The 20,000-nt window shown below is 44.5% G+C and overlaps 1 protein-coding gene and 1 long non-coding RNA gene across 11 annotated transcripts in view; both read right to left on the bottom strand.

Annotated features, from left to right (window-relative positions):
• grid2ipa (glutamate receptor, ionotropic, delta 2 (Grid2) interacting protein, a) overlaps positions 1–20,000 on the bottom strand; it is a 41,129-nt gene that overhangs the window by 13,067 nt on the left and 8,062 nt on the right. For 8 of the 10 annotated variants that reach the window (XM_060041998.1, XM_060042011.1, XM_060042019.1 and 5 more), the window contains exons 5-8: positions 12,064–12,345; positions 10,718–10,803; positions 9,700–9,769; positions 7,237–7,557 (exon numbers count right to left, since the gene is read on the bottom strand). In XM_060041998.1, coding sequence (XP_059897981.1) covers positions 7,237–7,557; positions 9,700–9,769; positions 10,718–10,803; positions 12,064–12,345 — 759 coding nt within the window. Of the gene's footprint in view, positions 1–7,236; positions 7,558–9,699; positions 9,770–10,717; positions 10,804–12,063; positions 12,346–16,793; positions 17,821–20,000 lie in introns of those variants that run through there. The other 2 variants (XM_060042044.1, XM_060042065.1) reach the window with 1 other exon arrangement.
• LOC132450117 (uncharacterized) lies at positions 203–2,150 on the bottom strand. The gene is made up of 2 exons (XR_009523793.1): positions 1,067–2,150; positions 203–847 (listed from the first exon to the last, which is right to left on the bottom strand). It is a non-coding gene; the product is annotated as an uncharacterized LOC132450117 (long non-coding RNA).

Here is a 20,000-nt window from a genome sequence, read left to right as displayed (position 1 = left end):
GGTCATTATTGATAAAGGCCTCCAAAATCGACAGCTAATTACTACCCCGAAACATATTCAAATATGATCATGTGTGGCACTGTTGCAATCGTCTCGAAACGTAGATGTCAAAGGACACCTTGTTTGCTCTGTTGCACCACCGGGAAGATATTTTCATACTTCTAATGGATTGATTCATATTTTAAGGTTCTCGGAGTGAGACTTTAAAGATCCCATGCCATTCTATTTTATGATGCTTTAATGTAGGTATTAGTGGGCCACAAACACAGTATTCAAAGACGTCCCCGAAATTCAGCCGTGGTGCAGAGTTACAGTCACTCCGAAACAGTCGCACATTGAGCTTCCCCCAAACGCGCTGTTTCGGTGGGCGTGTCAAGGCAGGTCAAGGAGGGGGGTGGGGGTGTGGCCCTGAGCAGCTTGTAGCCACTGACAGTACCATGCGCTCTGTTTACGGTGGATGTATCGCAATGGCTCGTAGAAACCCATATTATACATAGATATCTATATCATATAATATATAATATTATCACCTGGCCCTGAGCAGCTTGTAGCCACGGTACCATGCGCTCTGTTTACGGTGGATGTATCGCAATGGCACTTAGAAACCCATATTATACATAGATATCTATATCATATAATATATAATATATATTATCACGGCCAAAAGCTGTGTGAGCCTCCAGACGATAGGTTATTATGAATCTCAAACGACCGCGTCTACTTCAGATTGATGTGGAAGTGGAAGAACCAGAGACGTCGGAGAACCCGACGAAGTCCTTTGTGATTCATTATATCGTCTGGACGCGCACACAGCTTTTGGCCGTGATGTATTATTTGATATAGATATCTATGTATTATATGATATTATTTAGATATAGAGCAGAGCTCCAGGTCTGTAACGCAAGTGTTGTACACTTCCTTGTTATTTGGATAACCGTTCTGCTGTTGGTGTTATGGCATAACACGTCGGACTCTCGTCTCTGGTATTTCTACAACGAGACTCGTAGTGGGGGTTATCTCAGCCATGGTTGAGAATGAATTGGGGGAAAGGAACTTTGGCTTTGACTCCCTGAAGTAGGCTACATGAACCACGACATGGAGGAGAAAGGGATTGTTGGCCGCGAATGTATCCCGCTTGAGCCCTGCTTCCCGCCGCCTCGGCAGCGGTCAGCGCTAATCACCGCATCCTGAAGCCGAGGCGGTGGTCCATCGGCAGCGAGGCTCCGGCGGGAGACGACCGCGGTCAACAATCCCTTTCTCCTCCATGTCGTGGTTCATGACTTCAGGGAGTCAAAGCCAAAGTTCCTTTCCCCCAATTCATTCTCAACCATGGCTGAGATAACCCCCACTACGGGTCTAGTTGTAGAAATACCATAGACGAGAGTCCGACGTGTTATGCACCATCACACCAACAGCAGAACGGTTATCCAAATAACAAGGAAGTGTACAACACTTGCGTTACAGTCCTGGAGCTCTATATCTAAATAATATCATATAATACATAGATATCTATATCAAATAATACATATTATCACGGCCAAAAGCTGTGTGCACATCCAGACGATATAATGAATCACAATGGACTTCGTCGGGTTCTCCGACGTCTCTGGTTCTTCCACTTCCACATCAATCTGTAGTAGACAGAACCGCGCGCTGCCTGCTGCCTGCTGCCGGCGCAAGGCACCACCGCCCAGCTGCCCGCTGCCGGGCGGTGGTGCTTCGCGGCGGTGGTGCCTCGCGCCGCGGCAACCGGCGGCAGGCAGCATGTCGCAGTTCATGTACTTCGATGTCGTTCTGCCATTGCATTCAAAATTCTGTAACTAGCCTGTTACTACGAACTAAGCAACTACCATACACGTATTAGCATTTAGCACTAGCTCAATCACGACTCCTTCAGAATTCTTGTGGGTGGTTACGAACCAACCAAGTGGGCAGGGCCATGAATAATAGTTTGACAACGCTACGTCACAGTGTCACCTTATCCAGATTGGCTCATTTCTTCTGCCTTTTTCCTTTCATTGCCTATTGCATTCAGCAGACAAACTGCATAGATTTCAAACTTACCACAGCTCACAAACTTATTCAGACCTATGTTATTTAACAAACAACAGGAAAAATGTGATTTTAATGGCATGGGCTCTTTAAGTGGCTGCAGCAGAAGTGTTGAGACGAAAGATGATATCAAGAGATTTATAGAATATTCCCATTCACATTATGATTCTTCGTCGTAACATCCGACCAAACATCCTTTACATTCACAGAGCGAAGATTATGAAAGTCCAGGCCCCCCCTTCCTGCACTCGGGGTCCGACCGGGCAAAGTTTCGGTGCGGGGGTCCCAGTTAGGCCCTAGAATATGGTATTCAAATTTCAGGGCGGTAGGACCTTCCTATCTCAAAAACTTTTTTTCCACCACATTCTGAACCATTAGGTCTCGCAGGCAACACTTCTGAAGGGGCTTTGTCCAAATGACAGTCCATTTGGGAAAACTTTTTTTCTCTATGGGCTAGAAATACAAATCTTGCATATGTCGTTCTCGGGGCCCCGGGAAATGTGTGTCAACATTTTAGCATCCCTAGCTATCTCGAAAAGGCTGGAAAAGGGGCGTGACCTCCAACAGTACAGTCAATGTACATAAGACAGAGGTTAGTTTCTAGGCCCCATTTTTTGCGGGATGGAGGTGTACATTTGTGGCTTAATGTGTGTAGACACCGCTGGCCTGTGGCCACGTCTTTGAAGTCTGGGGTCAAAAGGTCAAAAGGAGCCGGCACCACGCCGCTTATGAGATAACAAAAAGTGAATCTGTATTTCTCTCATTATATTTTGTCATTATTGAAGAGAGGCCTGATTCTCAGATATGCATATTGGACTGTTAGGGTATAGGTCTGGGAAGAACTTCAGGCCAAAATCTTGCAAGCGAGCCGCTGGGTGCAGGTGCAACGAGATGGAGCACTTGCTGAGCCTGGACTTTCATAATCTTCGCTCTGTGAATGTAAAGGATGTTCGGTCAGATGTTACGACGAAGAATCATAATGTGAATGGGAATATTCTATAAATCTCTTGATATCATCTTTCGTCTCAACACTTCTGCTGCAGCCACTTAAAGTCTCACTCCGAGAACCTTAAAATATGAATCAATCCATTAGAAGTATGAAAATATCTTCCCGGTGGTGCAACAGAGCAAACAAGGTGTCCTTTGACATCTACGTTTCGAGACGATTGCAACAGTGCCACACATGATCATATTTGAATATGTTTCGGGGTAGTAATTAGCTGTCGATTTTGGAGGCCTTTATCAATAATGACCAGCTATAGATTTGCTTCCCGATGGAGATTTTTGACAAATTACATGTTAATTAGCATCTACACGTTAAGCTGAGTCCAATGAGATCAAGCTCGGCCTCTTGCTACACCGAGATCATGTCCTAGACCTAGGTGTACCATGTAAAATACATGTTACCATTAGCTAGAGTGTCGTTCTTGGTGTCATTGGACTCAGCTCAACGTGTAGATGCTAAATAACATGTCATTTGTGACTAATCTTTATCGGGAAGCAAATCAATAGCTGCTCAGTATTGATTAAGGCCTCCAATTTCGACAGCTAATTACTACCATTAAACATGTTCGAATATGCTCATGTGTGGCACCGTTGCAATCGCCTGGAAGCGTAGATGTTGAAGGACACCTTGTTCGTCCTCTTACGCTACCGGGAAGATATTTACATGCTTCTGATTGACCAATGAATTGATTCAGCTATTCCCCCAGAAGTCTGGGGTCAAAAGGTCAAAAGGAGACGGCACCACGCCGGGGTGGATCCAGATCTCGGGCAACAGCGCAGGGTTGCCAGGTCCTGCAAAAAACGTGCCCCCCACATACCGTTCAAAATCCACCCAAAATGTCCTAGAAACATCCCAAATAAAAAATGATATTATTGGCCATTTTGGCCAACGTTTTGAAAGTAATACTATTTGAGGGAATATTTTTTTGTTGTTGTTTTAGCAGCGAAATGCACCGTGTGCGTGTGTGCGTGTGTGTGTGTGTGTGTGTGTGTGTGTGTGTGTGTGTGTGTGTGTGTGTGTGTGTGTGTGTGTGTGTGTGTGTGTGTGTGTGTGTGTGTGCGTGTGTGTGTGTGCTTGTGTGTGCTTGTGTGTGTGTGTGTGTGTGTGTGTGTGTGTGTCTGTGCGTGTGCGTGCGTGCGTGTGTGTGTGTGTATAACGCTATTTTATGTTGAAATGCGACGTAATCCAGTGCTCACGAAACGTACACTGTCAACGTAGGTATGCTTTTGGCGACTGGGTTGGCTCTCAGATATACGTGTTTCTAACAAGATGATATCATTAAAAGTTACATAAAGTAACAGTTTAATAACACAAACGCAGGAAGCACGTGAGCTGCTAGTTTAGCGAAAGCAACCTGACGTCGTTGAAACATGCGAGCGAGCCGATCAAATCCTAATAACTATAAAACTAAAGATCAGACACAATCACTGACTGAAGATTATGCAAGTAAAAAGTATATGTCTCGCTAGAAATGTTATTAGAAACACGTTTAACGGTGAATCGGTCCTAAAATATTGCATTTCCCATTCAGATAATAAAGATTAATAAAGATCATACACATTCACTGACTGAAGATTATGTAAGGAAAATGTACATTTCTCGCTAGAAATGTCATTAGAAACGCGTTTAATGGTGTATCTGTCCTAAAATATTGCATTTCCCATTCAGATAATAAAGATTAATATAAGCTACGCCGTGTTCCGGAGCCGCGGGGGATTCTGGGAATTGGGGTTCTCAGTTGACAAATGGGGCTTTTGTTAACTTGTTTTGTTGTTAGGATTAAGTGGGGTTAATGGGTTCGGGATGTTATGTGGTTGTGTGTTGTTCTATTAACATTGTTCGTGTGTTCATTATTGTCGACACCGTCACCGAGAGTGACGTGACCATCGTTTCGTGCAGCTGTTCCGTGTTGAAGCCTCGTTCAATAAAAACCAACTCTCGTTGTCGAGCATTCAATAAAAACCAACTCTCGTTGTCGAGCGTGCCCCCCCCCCCCCTACAAACGTGTGACGTGTCTCACCCCCCCCCCCTCAACAAACGTGTCCCCCCCCCCCCCCCCCCTTCAACTAACGGGTCGTCGTCGTCGTCGTCCTACAATCGTGTGTCGTCGTCGTCCCCCTCAACAAACGTGTCTCCCCCCCCCCCCCCCTCCCCGGTCAACAACAGTCTCCCCCCCCCCCCCCCCTAAACAATCGTGTCCACAATTTGCCGCGAAAGCCGTGAAACCCAAACCCCGAAACCCGCCTCCACAGCGGCACACGTGGATACTGTAGGTATAACACGCTATTTTCGTTGAAATGCTACGTATCCAGTGTTCATGGAAACGTACACGGTGGACGTATTTTCTTGGCGACTGGGTTGATTTACGATATTGTAGCGACCCTGGGACAGTTAAATTGTTTGTGTGTTATGTGTTGCATTGTATTTCGTTGTCCGTTATGCCAATTGTTCTGTGTGCATGTATTGTAATGTTCTTCTTGTCAATCAGTGTGGGGGCGAATCATTAGGTCAGCTGGGGGAGGGCCTTGGAAGAACACGAGGGTGGGGGCCTGCACGTGAGTGAGACCGTGTTGGGGGTTGCCGGGGTAACCGGGGTTTGTTTTGGGTGGGATTTCTGCCGTTGGTTACGGGTTTCAGTGACCTGGTTTTGGTCCATTAAAAGTTCCTTCAATTACTAATGACTCGACATCGTTATGTCACCGGCGAGGTCATTACAATATGTTCAATAAAACGTAATCACGGACAAAATACGTTTTTTAGACAAACGTAATTGAGAATGCCGAATAGTTCTCTGGGAACGTAATTTTGATGAGAAAGGGTTGCCCGCACATGTAGAGGGCCTCGTTCGCTCGTTTTGGATAAATTCCAATGGGTCGTAATCTGTGGCGGAACAAACCAACGTGGTCGTATTTTCCGAGAGGACAGGCTGATACTGGACATTGATTGGTTTGTAGGTGGGCGTGAGTCTGACGTCACCGTTCACCGGTATAGCCTTCATGAATGAATGAAGAAACATGTGAACATAATTTCCTGCAGCTCAGCTCAGGCAGCCGCCCAGACAACGCACACTTCCCGCTTTGACCACAGCTATAGCCCTAGATAAAGAAATCAACAAAGCAACCCCCGCTCCTACAGTTACCCCGTCAGCAGCTAATTTCTCCTCTTGTGACATGTTGATATAACGTTGGACTATTAACACATTACAATCAAACGTACGCTTCCCCGAGAGGTAGACCTATGCCTATATGCTGACAATAATGTGTTATCGAAATTTAACGTAGCCTATTAAGGATACGTTTCAATTAAATGTAGCCTATGTAATCCAAGAGGTAGCTTAAATAAATAACAACAAAAATGTTGAGAACGAACCTATTTGCAATATGTTCAATAAGACGTAATCAGGGACAAAATAACGTTAAATTAAACGTTTCCCGAAAGGGAAATATGCCTTAATGACAATAATGTGCTACACGTTGACATTTAACATATTTGGGATAGCCTACGTTTCAACCAAACATAATCCTAGAGGTAAATGAATGGCAAAAAATAGGTTGACAACGAACGTATTTGCGATATGTTCAATAACACGCATCCACAGCCAAGATACGTTTTTCAGACAAAATACGTTAAATGAAACGTTCCCTGAAAGGGAGATATGCCTTAATGACAATAATGTGCTATACGTTGACATTTAACCTATCTGGGATACGTTTCAACCAAACATAATCCTAGAGGTAATGGCAAAACAATAGGCTGACAACGAACGTATTTGCGATATGTTCAATAAAACGTATTCACGGCCAAGATACATTTTTCAGACAAAATACGTTAAATGAAACGTTCCCTGAAAGGAAGATATGCCTTAATGACAATAATGTGCTGTACATTGACATTTAACCTATCTGGGATACGTTTCAACCAAACATAATCCTAGAGGTTAATAAATGGCAAAAAATAGGCTGAGGACGAACGTATTTGCAATACGTTCAATAAAACGTAATCGCGGACAAAATACGTTTTATGACAAACGTAATTGAGAATGCCGAATAGTTCTCTGGGAACGTAATTTTGACGAGACAGGGTTGAAGATGGTGACGTCTCTTACGGGCAGCAGTCAACACCGTTTTCAGCTAAACATTTCTACACTCAATCCCCCTACGCTTGCCGCCGGGTCTCACCTGTGCTGGAAGAAGTTCTCCAGGGCCTTGCAGATAGTGTACCTCTCCTGGATGGTCAGCAGGTGCTCCAACTGCTGGCCAAAGGTACGGCCGTGGACCCTGATGCTGGGAGGCAGAATGTCAGCAACCCACTGCAGGGAGCTCAACACCGGGGAGCGGGAGCCCTCCATGGGTGGACCCCCTCCGCTGATTCCTCCTCCTCCTCCCACCAGCTCCTGCTGCTCTACCAGGGAGAAGGAGGCCGGGCCGTCCTCCACTACCAGCGAAGGCATGGCCCCACTGCCCTGCAGCATGGACACCACCTTCTCGTGGGAACACGTCCTACAGGGGAACACACATACCAAGCCGGCTGAAAGGGTGGCGAAAACGTGGAGCTACACATGCCGTTATTCTGAAATCACTTAAAAAATATCTTGGTCTTGTGTCAAACATAGCCAAATTACAACCAATAGCTTCAGTCATTGAGGGCAAAAAAAGGACCTATTGTAGGCCCAGATTTCTTTATTTAGTTTTACAAATCAAGAGTAGGGCTGGTTTGACTAATTGGCTTTGCATCCTCTCCTTCTGCCCTTGTAGTCCAAGACATGCTGCCTACCAGCTTTCAAAGTGCAATGCAATACACAATATACAACCACTGGTGGATTTGTATACATTTTATTCACAAATTGTCCCTCTCTGCTATTTTGTAGGTCACCAAAACACCCTGAAACAACTTGAGTCTCACATACTTATGCCACCATACGCCACTAAAAGTGCACCATGTTCGAAGATAAGGATGCTCATAAGTGTACCTTGTACCAGAGCACCCTAGGACCAAGATCGATGATCGATCTCGTGATTGTATCATCCGATCTGAGGCCGCATGTTTTGGACACTCGGGTGAATAGAGGGTTAGACAACTGACCACTGTCTGGTGGTATGTTGGATCAGGGGAAGGGGGAAGCTGCAGGGTTGCGGCTGCAGCTGCTGCTGTGTCAGAGGCAAAGCAGCGGGTGCTTATGGAAAACTGTCCAGTCCCTTAGGGGGGGAAACGGGGAACCATCCCAGCTGTGTATAGTAAGGATGGGACTTGTTGACTTCAACTGAGGAGGTAGTCGGACGGAGGAGGAGGTACTGACAGACTGACACACCCTCTATTTTACAATCAGATCTTGAGGCTGATGGGGGTTCTTCCTCAATTCCCCTGAGGGAAGTCACTTTAGTCAAACAACTCCACAATGATCAAGCCCCAAGGATTGATGAGATCCGGACAGAAATGCTGAAAGCTCTGGGTGTGAAGGGGCTGTCTTGGCTGACCCGACACTTTAAAGGAGTGGCAAACCGGGGTGGTTGTTCCCGTGTTCACAAGGTGAACCAGAGTGTGTGTGCCAATTATAGGGGTATCACACTACTCAGCCTCCCTGGAAAAAGCCTACTCCAAGGTGGTGGAAAAGGAGGGTTCGGCCGATAGTCGAATGTCAGATTGAAGAGGAACAATGCGGATTCCGCCCCGGACTTGGAACCACGGACCAGCTCTTCACTCTCGCAAGGATCCTGGAGGGGGCCTTGGAGTGTTCCCATCAAGTCTACATGAGTATCTCTGTAATCTCTGTACCCTGAAGGCGAGAGCTGTGTCCACTTTCCAGGCAGTAAGTCTGATTCATTCCCCTCCACCAGGGCTGTGCTTTGTCATATCGAGGCGTAGTCATGGTGGGGAGGGGTTGCAGTTTGGTGGGTGCTGCTTTTTGCAGATGATGCGGTCCTGATGGCATCATCGGCCTTTGACCTTCAGCAATCACTGGATTGGTTCACAGCCAAGTGTGAAGCGGCTGTGATGAGGATTAACACCTCTAATTCTAAGGCCATGACTCTCAGCCGGAAACCGGTGAATTGCCTACTACGGGTAGGGAATGACTTTCCCGAAGTGAAGGAGTTCAAGTACCTCTGGGTCTTGTTCGCGAGTCAGGGTGCGATGGGATGTGAGATTAGCATGAGAATCGGAGTAGGGGGGGCAGTATTGCAATCGCTTTTCCGCACCATTGTGAGGAAAAGAGAACTGAGCCAGAAGGCCAAGCCTTGAGATAGGGTGAGAAGCTCAGCCATCAGTGAGGAACTCAGAGTAGAGCTGCCGCTCCTTTGTCTAGACAGGAGTCTGTTGAGGGGGTCTAGGTGGAGAGATTATGTCTCCAGCCTCGCCTAGGAACGCCTCGGGATTCCCCGTCAGAGCTGGTCAATGTGACCCGGGAAAGGGAAGTCTGGGTTCCCCTGCTAGAGATGCTGCCCCCACGACCCGACCCCGGATAAGTGGTTGAATATGTTTGTATGTGTGTGTGTTTATCCGTTTAAGCAGACACTTTTATCCAATGTGTCCTACACTGATTACAGATACATGTCAAGAATCAGGAAGGGGCTAGGCATCTTGCTCATGGATGCCTAAAGGGGGTTGTTGTTTATTGAGGGTTAGGAGAGCAGACTCAGCCCCACCTCATGTCCAGTCCGTTCAGAAACAGAATGCGGTCCCCCGGTTTGAGACCCGCCTTGTCAGCTGGGCTGCCTGCAGAGAGAGAGAGAGAGAGAGAGAGAGAGAGAGAGAGAGAGAGAGAGAAGAGAGAGAGAGAGAGAGAGAGAGAGAGAGAGAGAGAGAGAGAGAGAGAGAGAGAGAGAGAGAGAGAGAAGAGAGAGAGAGAAAGAGAGAGAGAGAGAAGAGAGAGAGAGAGAGAGAGAGAGAGAGAGAGAGAAGAGAAAGAGAGAGAGAAAGAAAGAGAAAGAGAGAGAAAGAGAGAGTGAAAGAGAGATAGAGAGAAAGAGAGAGAGAGAGAGAGAGAGAAAGAGATAGAAAGAGAGTGAAAGAGAGATAGAGAGAAAGAGAGAGAGAGAGAGAGAGAACAGAGAGATAGAAAGAGAGAGAGAGAGAGAGAGAGAGAGAGAGAGAGAGAGAGAGAGAGAGAGAAAAAGAAAGAGAAAGAGAAAGAAAGAGAAAGAGAGAGAAAGAGAGAGTGAAAGAGAGATAGAGAGAAAGAGAGAGAGAGAGAGAGAAAGAGAGAGAGAGAAAGAGAAAGAGAGAGATAAAAAGAGAGAAAGAGATAGAAAGAGAGATAGAGAGAGAAAGAGAGCGAGAGAGAGAGAGACAGAGAGTGAGAGAGAGAAAGAGAGAGGGAGAATAGGGGTTATCTTGCTGAAAGACACCTACAGGTGAGGCTGCAGATAAGGGGGATTGAACCCGGTATCGTTCAGCTAGGATTGGAACAGCCTAGGCTTTCCACTACAACTGGACTATCCTATCCCCTACCTCCTTGCCCAGTTGCCAGCTACAGATACCAGGTCATTTGCTTTCTCCAAGCCACTCCCATAATGATAAGACTCCTCCTGTTGGCCCATCACATCATCAATCCATTGCATGACGGCAGCGCAACACACATAGACACACATAGTTAGAGCAAAGCCGTGCTCCTTTCTGGTCACACAAATGTATTGCAACGGGTCACTATTACCGTTAGCTTACCGGGGATGACTGAGTCAATCCAGACAGGAGCATGGCCTCGGAGTGTAAAGCCAAAGCTCATGTTGCCCTTGCACACCCTCACTGTCCTGGGGGGGAGATTGAGTGAGAGACAGCGAGTGAGTGAGAGGGAGAGAGAAATATATTTATATATATATATATATATATATATATATATATATATATATATATATATATATATATAATATATATATACATATATATAGAGAGAGCACTTAGCACTTATTCATGCTTGTAATATTGAGTGTATATCAAGGATCATTTATTTATACTATACCTCTGCAAGTCATAAAATTATGGGCGGAATGTGGTTACCATAGAAACTCAATACCGTCCTCAGATTTGCTGACACTCTGCACAAGTTTGCAGCCTTGTGGGACTAGTGAGAGTGGTGGTATAATAAGGAAGAGATATTTTACACCATGATTTCTATATGCTTTTAGTTCGATAATTACATAAGCTAATAGAGATCTATTTGCTTTATTAGGAAGCTTTTCCCGCCCTTTCCGAAACAATGGGACTCCAATTTGCAGACCACAGACGGTATGCCCTGTTGTGCAGATTACTTTAAGACCCCAATTCTGCATACAGAGAGCCCTTTTTAAATATGGTTAGCTTATCTCCAGAAGGCAATATATCACTACTCTACTTATTTATGAAGACATGAGACCACTCATTAGCAGTTAATACAAACTAACGCCAATTTCGAAGAAATTTGTAGGAAAGTTGACTTGAACCACGGAAGTTTCACCTCAACTACCGCACTTAAATACGTTTTTGGACACCTTAGGTTAGGTTATTTTTGCCATTTGTTTCACTCAGGGCGGGGAGAGCAAATTAAGGTAAATTACTAAATACAAAAAACCATGACGACCGGTGGGGACAGTTTTTTCAGATGTGTTAGTGTTGCCTTTTGCCCTCTTGTGCTACTTTTTTACATTTGAATTCCTATAAACGCCACAGAGTTGACACATCTGATGAACTTTTAGTCTTTTTTGTCTTTATATAATTAACCTGTGCTGTATATGTGTGTATGGGGGAGGGAGGGTTTTGTATTAACAGTGATACACACATAGAAGAAGACACACAAATAAACATCCATGCACACAAACACACACCCACACCCGCACACGCACGCAAGCCCATGTACACACACACACACACACACACACACACACACACACACACACACACACACACACACACACACACACACACACACACACACACACACACACACACACACAAACACACACACACAGATGAAGAAACTTGAAGTATCTCTCAACAACACCAATCCAATCAATTGTGGGTCGGAGGTCACTGACCTGCAGCTGGTGGTTGCCATGGGGCCCCCGGCGGAATGCCCGGCGATGAGCGAGGTGGTCTTCCGCATGCCGCGGGTGGGCATGACTCCTTCCTCGGCGTGTGTGCGCGGCACAGAGCTGGCACGCGTGGACACCAGCAGGCGCTCCGGGTGGTCTTCGCTGCGGCTGCGGCGAAGGCGGTTGCGGCTGGGGTCGCTGAAGCTCCGCCCCTTGATGCGGCTCATCAAACTCTGGGACACCACGTCGTCGAAGCGCTCCCGGTGCTTCTTGGGAATGAAGATCCTGGCAAACATAGCGGACATGGACGCTAAGTGTCACACAGTAAGCACAGTGAAGGTCTCGACCTCTTGACCCGACGCGGGGAAGGGTTAAGGGAGCAGCTCAGAGGTTCAGGGTGTAGGAGAGAGGCTCGAAGAGAAGGGGGCTCTTATCAGTATTGACCAACTAATTCCCGAGCGAGGTCTCTTACACTGCGACAATCCTGACAAGAAGAAGAAAGTAACGCTTACATCCTGCTTGGAAAGAATTCCTGTCAGGCCGATTATGAAACAAGTCCGGTCCACTACACCGTGCAGCAGAGGAGCCTGGGTGGAGCCACTCAATAATACTCTCTCAAAGTCGTGTCTTACCAATATAACCGACCAACATTACCAACGAATGTTACCAACCAATATTACCAACCTTTATCACCAGCCCATATCACCAACTATTATTACAACTTATATTACAAACTAATATTAGCAGCTAATTCAAACCAGATTCTTGTAAAATGTACAGTATTGACCAGAAAATTAAAACAACACTGAACTGGAAAAAAAATATTTTAGGAACAATCCTTCCCTATTGTCCGGTACCAATCCAAAATTCGGTAACTGAACTAATCTCTGAGAGTGTTCTTGTCTTCTTAAGAATAAAGATGAAAAATAAAAGCTTCTTCCATTTTCACAGTACGTCTTTGTCCAGCTGTAAGATCCACATAATTGGTTCAAAAATAGCTCCTGTTCATGATATCCTCATGGGATCGCCACACAAGGCCTTGTTTGCAAGTGTGTGTGCGTGGTGTGTGTGGTGAAGAGCATGTGTGTGTGTGTGTGTTGGGCGGAGGCATGTGCCTTGGGGTACGTAAGCATGCATGCGTGTGAATATTTCAGTGTTCTGTGCACCTTCGCGGTGTCTCAGTGTGTGTGTGCGTGCGTGCGTGCGTGTGTGAGATCTTAGGAGCTTGTTATTAGATGAGTAGAATTCTGTTGTCCATGTAAAGGTAAACGTCCGGATCCTCACAGCTAGGAAAGCACACAGTCCTTCTGCCACCACTTGGAGAAAACATCAGTTCCCAACCCCTCCTACGTAAACTATCTCTCGTATGATCACTCCTTCCTCACTCTCTACTATATTCCTCTCTCCCTCTCTCTTCCTGCATCCCTCCGTCCCTCCCTCAAGCTCCTTCTCTCTCCTCCCAGCTCCCAGCTTCTCTTCCCTTAATACAAGACACTACTTCTAGTTCCATATCTTACTCATTGTTCTTTGTACAGAAATCCATGCATGCACCCAGTGCACCATTATCACTTTCTGTCACACACACACACACACACACACACACACACACACACACACACACACACACACACACACACACACACACACACACACACACCACACACACACACACACACACACACACACACACACACACACACACACACACACACACACACACACACACACACACACACACACACAAACAAAAATACACACACAAACGAACATACACACGCACACACATGCACACATGAGAGAATATACTCTGCTAGGATGGGACAATTATTTTATATAGGTAGATTGAAACGAGTGACAGAAATGCGGGGACAAAGTGGTTGTTTCAAAACGCAATGACTGTCTTCAATGCTGTCCTTTAATGGTCTTTAATGCTGTCCTTTTAAACCTACACACCCTACCATCATCCTGCATATATTCCTCCAGCAAGAGTGCTTTTCCCTCAAAACAATGCGACAATCACATATGTTCTGCACCACCCTCTGTCTTTCTTTCATCTGTTTTTCTGAGACAATATCTCTTGGGCTGTTTCATCATCCCTCTGATGTAGAGGCTCAGCTCATATCCTCACCGGTGGGAGTATGACTTCACACTGGCTGGCTGGCTGAAAAGCTCTGTCAGTGATACTGGGGCTGTGCAGGTGATTATGGATGTCTGACACTGATACCAATACAGTAAAACAGCTTGACTTGAAGCCTACTCCAATGCTACTAGTGAGCACTAAATCACAAGATCTTTCTCATCAGGATTCATAACGGAGAGGATTCTGATTAATATAGTGTTTACGAGGCTGTCTCTAAAGCTGTTTTCCTTGTCTTTATTTCCAATCTCATGTTTTCATGGGTTTGGGCGAGTTGCAAACATTGGTGCATACTGAATATGTGCACAGACTCATGGTGGCCTGTAGTAATAGGTGAACTATTCCCATGAACTTTTCCCATAATGTTTTACAGACTTTTACATAATTGGAATGCAATAGTTGTACTTGTTACAGACTTTTACATAATTGGAATGCAATAGTTGTACTTGAGGTAATCTTATAGTGCTGTCAATTAGTAGGTACCGATTCAAATCCCATTTTAAAAGACAGGAAACCGGTTGAAACTTCTCAAAAAGAGTTATCAAGAGAACCAGTTATTCATAGAGAACTGTTGCTCAGCGTAGCGGCTATCTTGGGAGTGGTTCTTCAGAATTTAGAACAAAATGGAGGCCTTGGCTTACACACTTATAATCAATGCAGAAAATGTGCTCTTAGCTTAAGGGTATTATGTCTCAAGCACATATAATATAGGTACAAATACTTTAGCAAGAAGATACTACAAGTCTGTCTCTTAGTCGCAGAGCAATGTGTATGAACCTGAATCTGTATTTACAAGAATAAGGACATTCATGCTTCAATGTTATCATATTAAATTGATATGGACTATTATTATACATGATCTGTATTATACTAGAATGTATATTCCTTCCGGCTATGATATTAAATCATCTGAGGTACTTTTCTTTTAGTAAACCTCAGCAAAAAACAGATATTTTATTTATTATTAACAAACAAACACACGCACACACATGCACACATGAGAGAATATTCTCTGCTAGGATGGGACAATTATTTTTATATATTTCTATTTTAATACTAAAATGCCTTAACTTCTATTTTTTGCATATGTTTTTCTTTTACTTACCTATTATTTTATTTTATTGTATGACAATGTTTATATGTGAAGCACTTTGAGTCTGCCTTGTGTATGAAAAGTGCTATATAAATAAAGTTGCCTTGCCTTGCCTTAATAATAATAGTAGTAATAATAATAGTAATAATAATAATAAAAAAAAAAAAAATCCATAAAAGACATAAGGGTCTGCTCTACATCGCCACCCACAGGACAAACACTATACAGCAAGTACAAGCGGGGCATAATGGTGAGTGTGAATGGATGAATTTACTGAAAGACACATCAATAATGATAAAGACAGCGAGAGAGAGAAACACTGTATAGAGGGTGAAAAAAATAGAGCCATAAAAGAGGAAAGAACCAGATGAATAACAAGAGAGATGGAGGGTTTGAACTAGAAATCTTTCTAGGCCAGGGTCACATACCAAGTGTAAAGATATCACGAAGATATTTGGCTGATTTGAGTTCAATGTAGGCCACAGAACTTTTAAAAGTGCCCTCAATTCCCCCCACGGCTGTTCCGCTTAGCTCAGTAGAAGTTGAACAATTTCTCAAAATGAAATACATTTGCTTTATTTATTATTTATTCATCAATATTTGCAGAACGTCAGTGACGAGACTCGGTTACGTTCCAAACATTTGCTCCTTTCAATGTCATTGTATCCTGCATTCAGCAAGACCCTTAATCGTCTGGTCACCATGACTGGCTCTCGGCAAACATGAATGAGCAAAAAAGAAAGTCGATTCAACCAAGAAACTTTGTTGAATGTAGGATGTAGGACTTGGGGTGACCTCGATTAGAAGGAGGCCGGTAGGATGCTATAATTAGATTCAAGGGAGGAGCAGGGCTGGATCAGGGACACGACACACAGAGGGGCCTGAATAACAACAAAACTCATTAAAGGAGCCATCATTCTCGTTGGTACAGCCTGGAAACTCTTTAAAGGAGCCATCATTCTCGTTGGTACAGCCTGGAAACTCATTAAAGGAGCCATCATTCTCGTTGGTACAGCCTGGAAACTCTTTAAAGGAGCCATCATTCTCGTTAGAAGACCTGGAAACTTGTTAAAGGAGCCATCATTCTCGTTAGTACACCTGGAAACTTGTTAAAGGAGCCATCCCTCTCGTTAGCACACCTTGAAACTCATTAAGGAGCCATCATTCTCGTAAGCAGAGCCAACTAGCGATGATGCGAGTCGTGATATCAGCTGTGAGCTTGCCAGCTATAACCATGAAGCTAGAATACAGTTGTTATGAACAGGAAGTGTGTTATAATTAAAAGGAAAGCAGGGAGAGGAGAGCTAAATAAGAGCTTAAATTTACTTTAGTTCACATAGAAGACACAGTCAGAGTTCAGGGATTGTCTTGAAAAGCTCAATGGATATTGATTGAAATTTCAAAAATAATATTTTTTTGAACTCAAGCCTCAACTATAAAATCAGAACGAGGCCCGCCATGAAACACCAACGAGATCAGAGATTGACTAAGAAAGTACCCTACCGAAAGTGTCTGGAGACGCTTCTGTCTCTTCCCATTGTTCTCCTTGGCCTCACAGAAGATGCTCCTCAGAACAGCGACGCAAGCGTTCCCTCCGCCACCTCACTCATGAAGTTGGTTCCAAAAAATTTACAAATAAATCTATATAAAAAAAAAGTGGACACTTCAAGGAAATCCCGAATCTCCGAACAAAAGCTTGGTACAGGCTAATAAAGTAACTAGAAAGTCTCAGATAGAAAAGGATTTCTTCTGACAGATAGAGAGAGAGAGAAAAGAAAAAAGGAAAGGAAAAACTCGCCCATCGCTCCACACACTGCCCTTCGAGATCCCCAGGTCGGTGCAAGCTAGCGTCTCAACGTTCCCTACAAACTCTCCCCATGTAAACTTTCTTCATTTTCTCCCGGCTATCCGTCCATCTCCTCCTCCTCCTCTTCCTCCCTCCAGGGGAGTGACTGCCGGGACAGACCAGGGATGGCCACTCCATCCTGGCCCACATTGAAGGATAACCCACCCACCTGCCCTCGCACCAAGAAGAGATTCAGTTATCCCCCATCGCTGGCAGGAGACAGTGAATAACGCGCCTTGTTCTTCGCAGAGGTAGAATGAGGAGGACTAAGAATGAGAGGGAAGGAAGGAAGGAGCAGGGGAGCAGGGAGAGAGTGGAGGAGCCGGCAGCGAGGGCCCCAGTGGAATAGCGTATGCAGGCCAATTCACTGAGTGTGTGTGTCTGGGAACCGGAAATATGTTAAGCATTGTGACTTCCATATGTTATCAATTTAACAATCTACAATCTGGTGTCCCTCTTGGCACTGACAGGGTGTCTTGTAATAAGGCCATTATTTACCCATTATCATTAGTCTTTTACAGTTTTACACACACACACACACACACACACACACACACACACACACACACACACACACACACACACACACACACACACACACACACACACACACACACACACACACACACACACACAAACACACACGTACAGATGCACACACGTACAGATGCACACACTCACACACACACAACACACACACACACACACACACACACACAAGCACACACACAAGCACAGATGCCCACACACACACACACACACACACACACACACACACACACACACACACACACACACACACACACACACACACACACACACACACGATGAATACAGTCTACAAATGTTCTCATAATAGACCCATGATTAATAAAAGTCATACAGTTAGCTAATAATAACTATAATAATAACTATATAATAATAACTTAGCTTCAATGGCTGGCAGACTCCACACGAGAGAGAGAATGAGAGAGAGAGAGAGAGAGAGAGAGAGAGAGGAGAGAGAGAGAGAGAGAGAGAGAGAGAGAGAGAGAGAGAGAGAGAGAGAGAGAGAGAGAGAGAGACAGAGAGACAGAGAGAGAGAGAGAGAGAGAGAGAGAGAGAGAGAGAGAGAGAGAGAGAGAGAGAGAGAGAGGACAGAGACAGAGAGACAGAGAGAGAGAGAGAGAGAGAGAGAGAGAGAGAGAGAGAGAGAGAGAGACAGAGAGACAGAGAGAGAGAGAGACAGAGAGAAAGAGTTTATGCAGGAATTATTAAAAGGAGTAGGCTGCTGTTAAAATAGACCTCCTTGGTGGTGTGGGGGGAGATGTTGATAGAGTGGCACACACATACAAATGCACACACGCACACACACACACACACACACACACACACACACACACACACACACACACACACACACACACACACACACACACACACACACACACACACACACGTATGAGGGATGGGAGAGGGAGCGAAAGAGAGAAAGAGGGTGCAGGTGTATGTTTGTGATGTCAGCAACATCGATACAGAAATCTAACTCCAAACTACTCTTTCTCTAAGGAAATACTCTGGAATTGCATCATGCACATGAACATCCAGAGGCATCAACCACAAATCAGAACTACTAGAAGAACAAACTGATTCCTGCCTGAAATTGAGTCCTCAGTGTATCTGAGGACTACAACCAGATAATGTATGTAACCCCTAACCCTAGTCTCTTAAATTAATCAAACATAGTTAGGAAACACAAACTCGCAATAGTAAACGGTTAGAAATACACTTATTAAAATCCAAAATCCCCTTCTGAAAGTTTCATCTACTCTTCAGTATATCTTCTCTACGAAACAAGAAACAACGTATAATTTCACCACATTAAATTTTTGGTGTGCAGCCGGGATCTTTCCCATCTCCCCCCAGAGCAGAGTAAGGGTGCTCGATCCGAGATTTCCCTAACCCTTACCCTAATAACCCTAACTCTACCATTCAATGACCATGATGTTAAGGATTACTTTGTCAACCCAGGCAACAACATGAAAAACAAAAGAGTCAGGAGCATGATGATGACCATGATCACCTAGCTCTATATAGAACTGACAGTATTTAGATGTTGTACTTCATACTTAAGTGCCAATACAATACAATAAAAAAATCTCAATACTGTCTGTTCAATACCTAACAGCTGTCCATTTAACCGATTTCCACACCAAAGCTTTTCCTTTTTGTAGCCCATATTGTCAAAAATATTCTTAAAAAATTAAATAGCCCTATATAAATATATTGAAGGAAAGAACATGATGGGGTCATTCTCACACGTGTCACAAACATAGCTGCCAAATTAATCGGTCTCCCCACACCCACACTGTCAGAGCTTAACCTAAAAGCAATTTCACGTATCGCATCCACAATAGCACTGGACAACTCACACCCACTCAACTGCCACTTCACCATCATGCCCTCTGGACGCAGGTAGAGGTCCCTGTTGTGCAGGAGGGCACGCTACGGCAAATGCCTGGTGCCTGCAGCCATAGCAGCCTTAAATAAAATGCCGAGATAACTCACTCCTGTTCCACAATATTTGCATATTTTGTCAGCATTTTGTCTGCATGCTGTTTTTGTTTTGTTGTGTATGCTGTATATCTGTTACTGTCTGTCGGCGTGCGGCCCACAAATGTACCATGGAGTGAAAAAGAATTTCCCCCAGGGGACAATAAAGTAAAAGTCTAAAGTCTAAGTCTATAATGATGCCAAACGATGATTCAATGTTAGTTATTTTCATCTTAAAGGTTATTGGTTTTAATCAACCTAATCAGCTGTAATAAAAATATTCTTCTGCGGAGCATTGAGCATATTCTTTTTCGTGACGTAACGCCACATCT

Source organism: Gadus macrocephalus, chromosome 2 (assembly GCF_031168955.1).
Source record: "Gadus macrocephalus chromosome 2, ASM3116895v1".
Taxonomy (NCBI): domain Eukaryota; kingdom Metazoa; phylum Chordata; class Actinopteri; order Gadiformes; family Gadidae; genus Gadus; species Gadus macrocephalus.
Note: the sequence above shows the minus strand (reverse complement) of the source record. Positions and strands in the feature narration are given on the sequence as shown.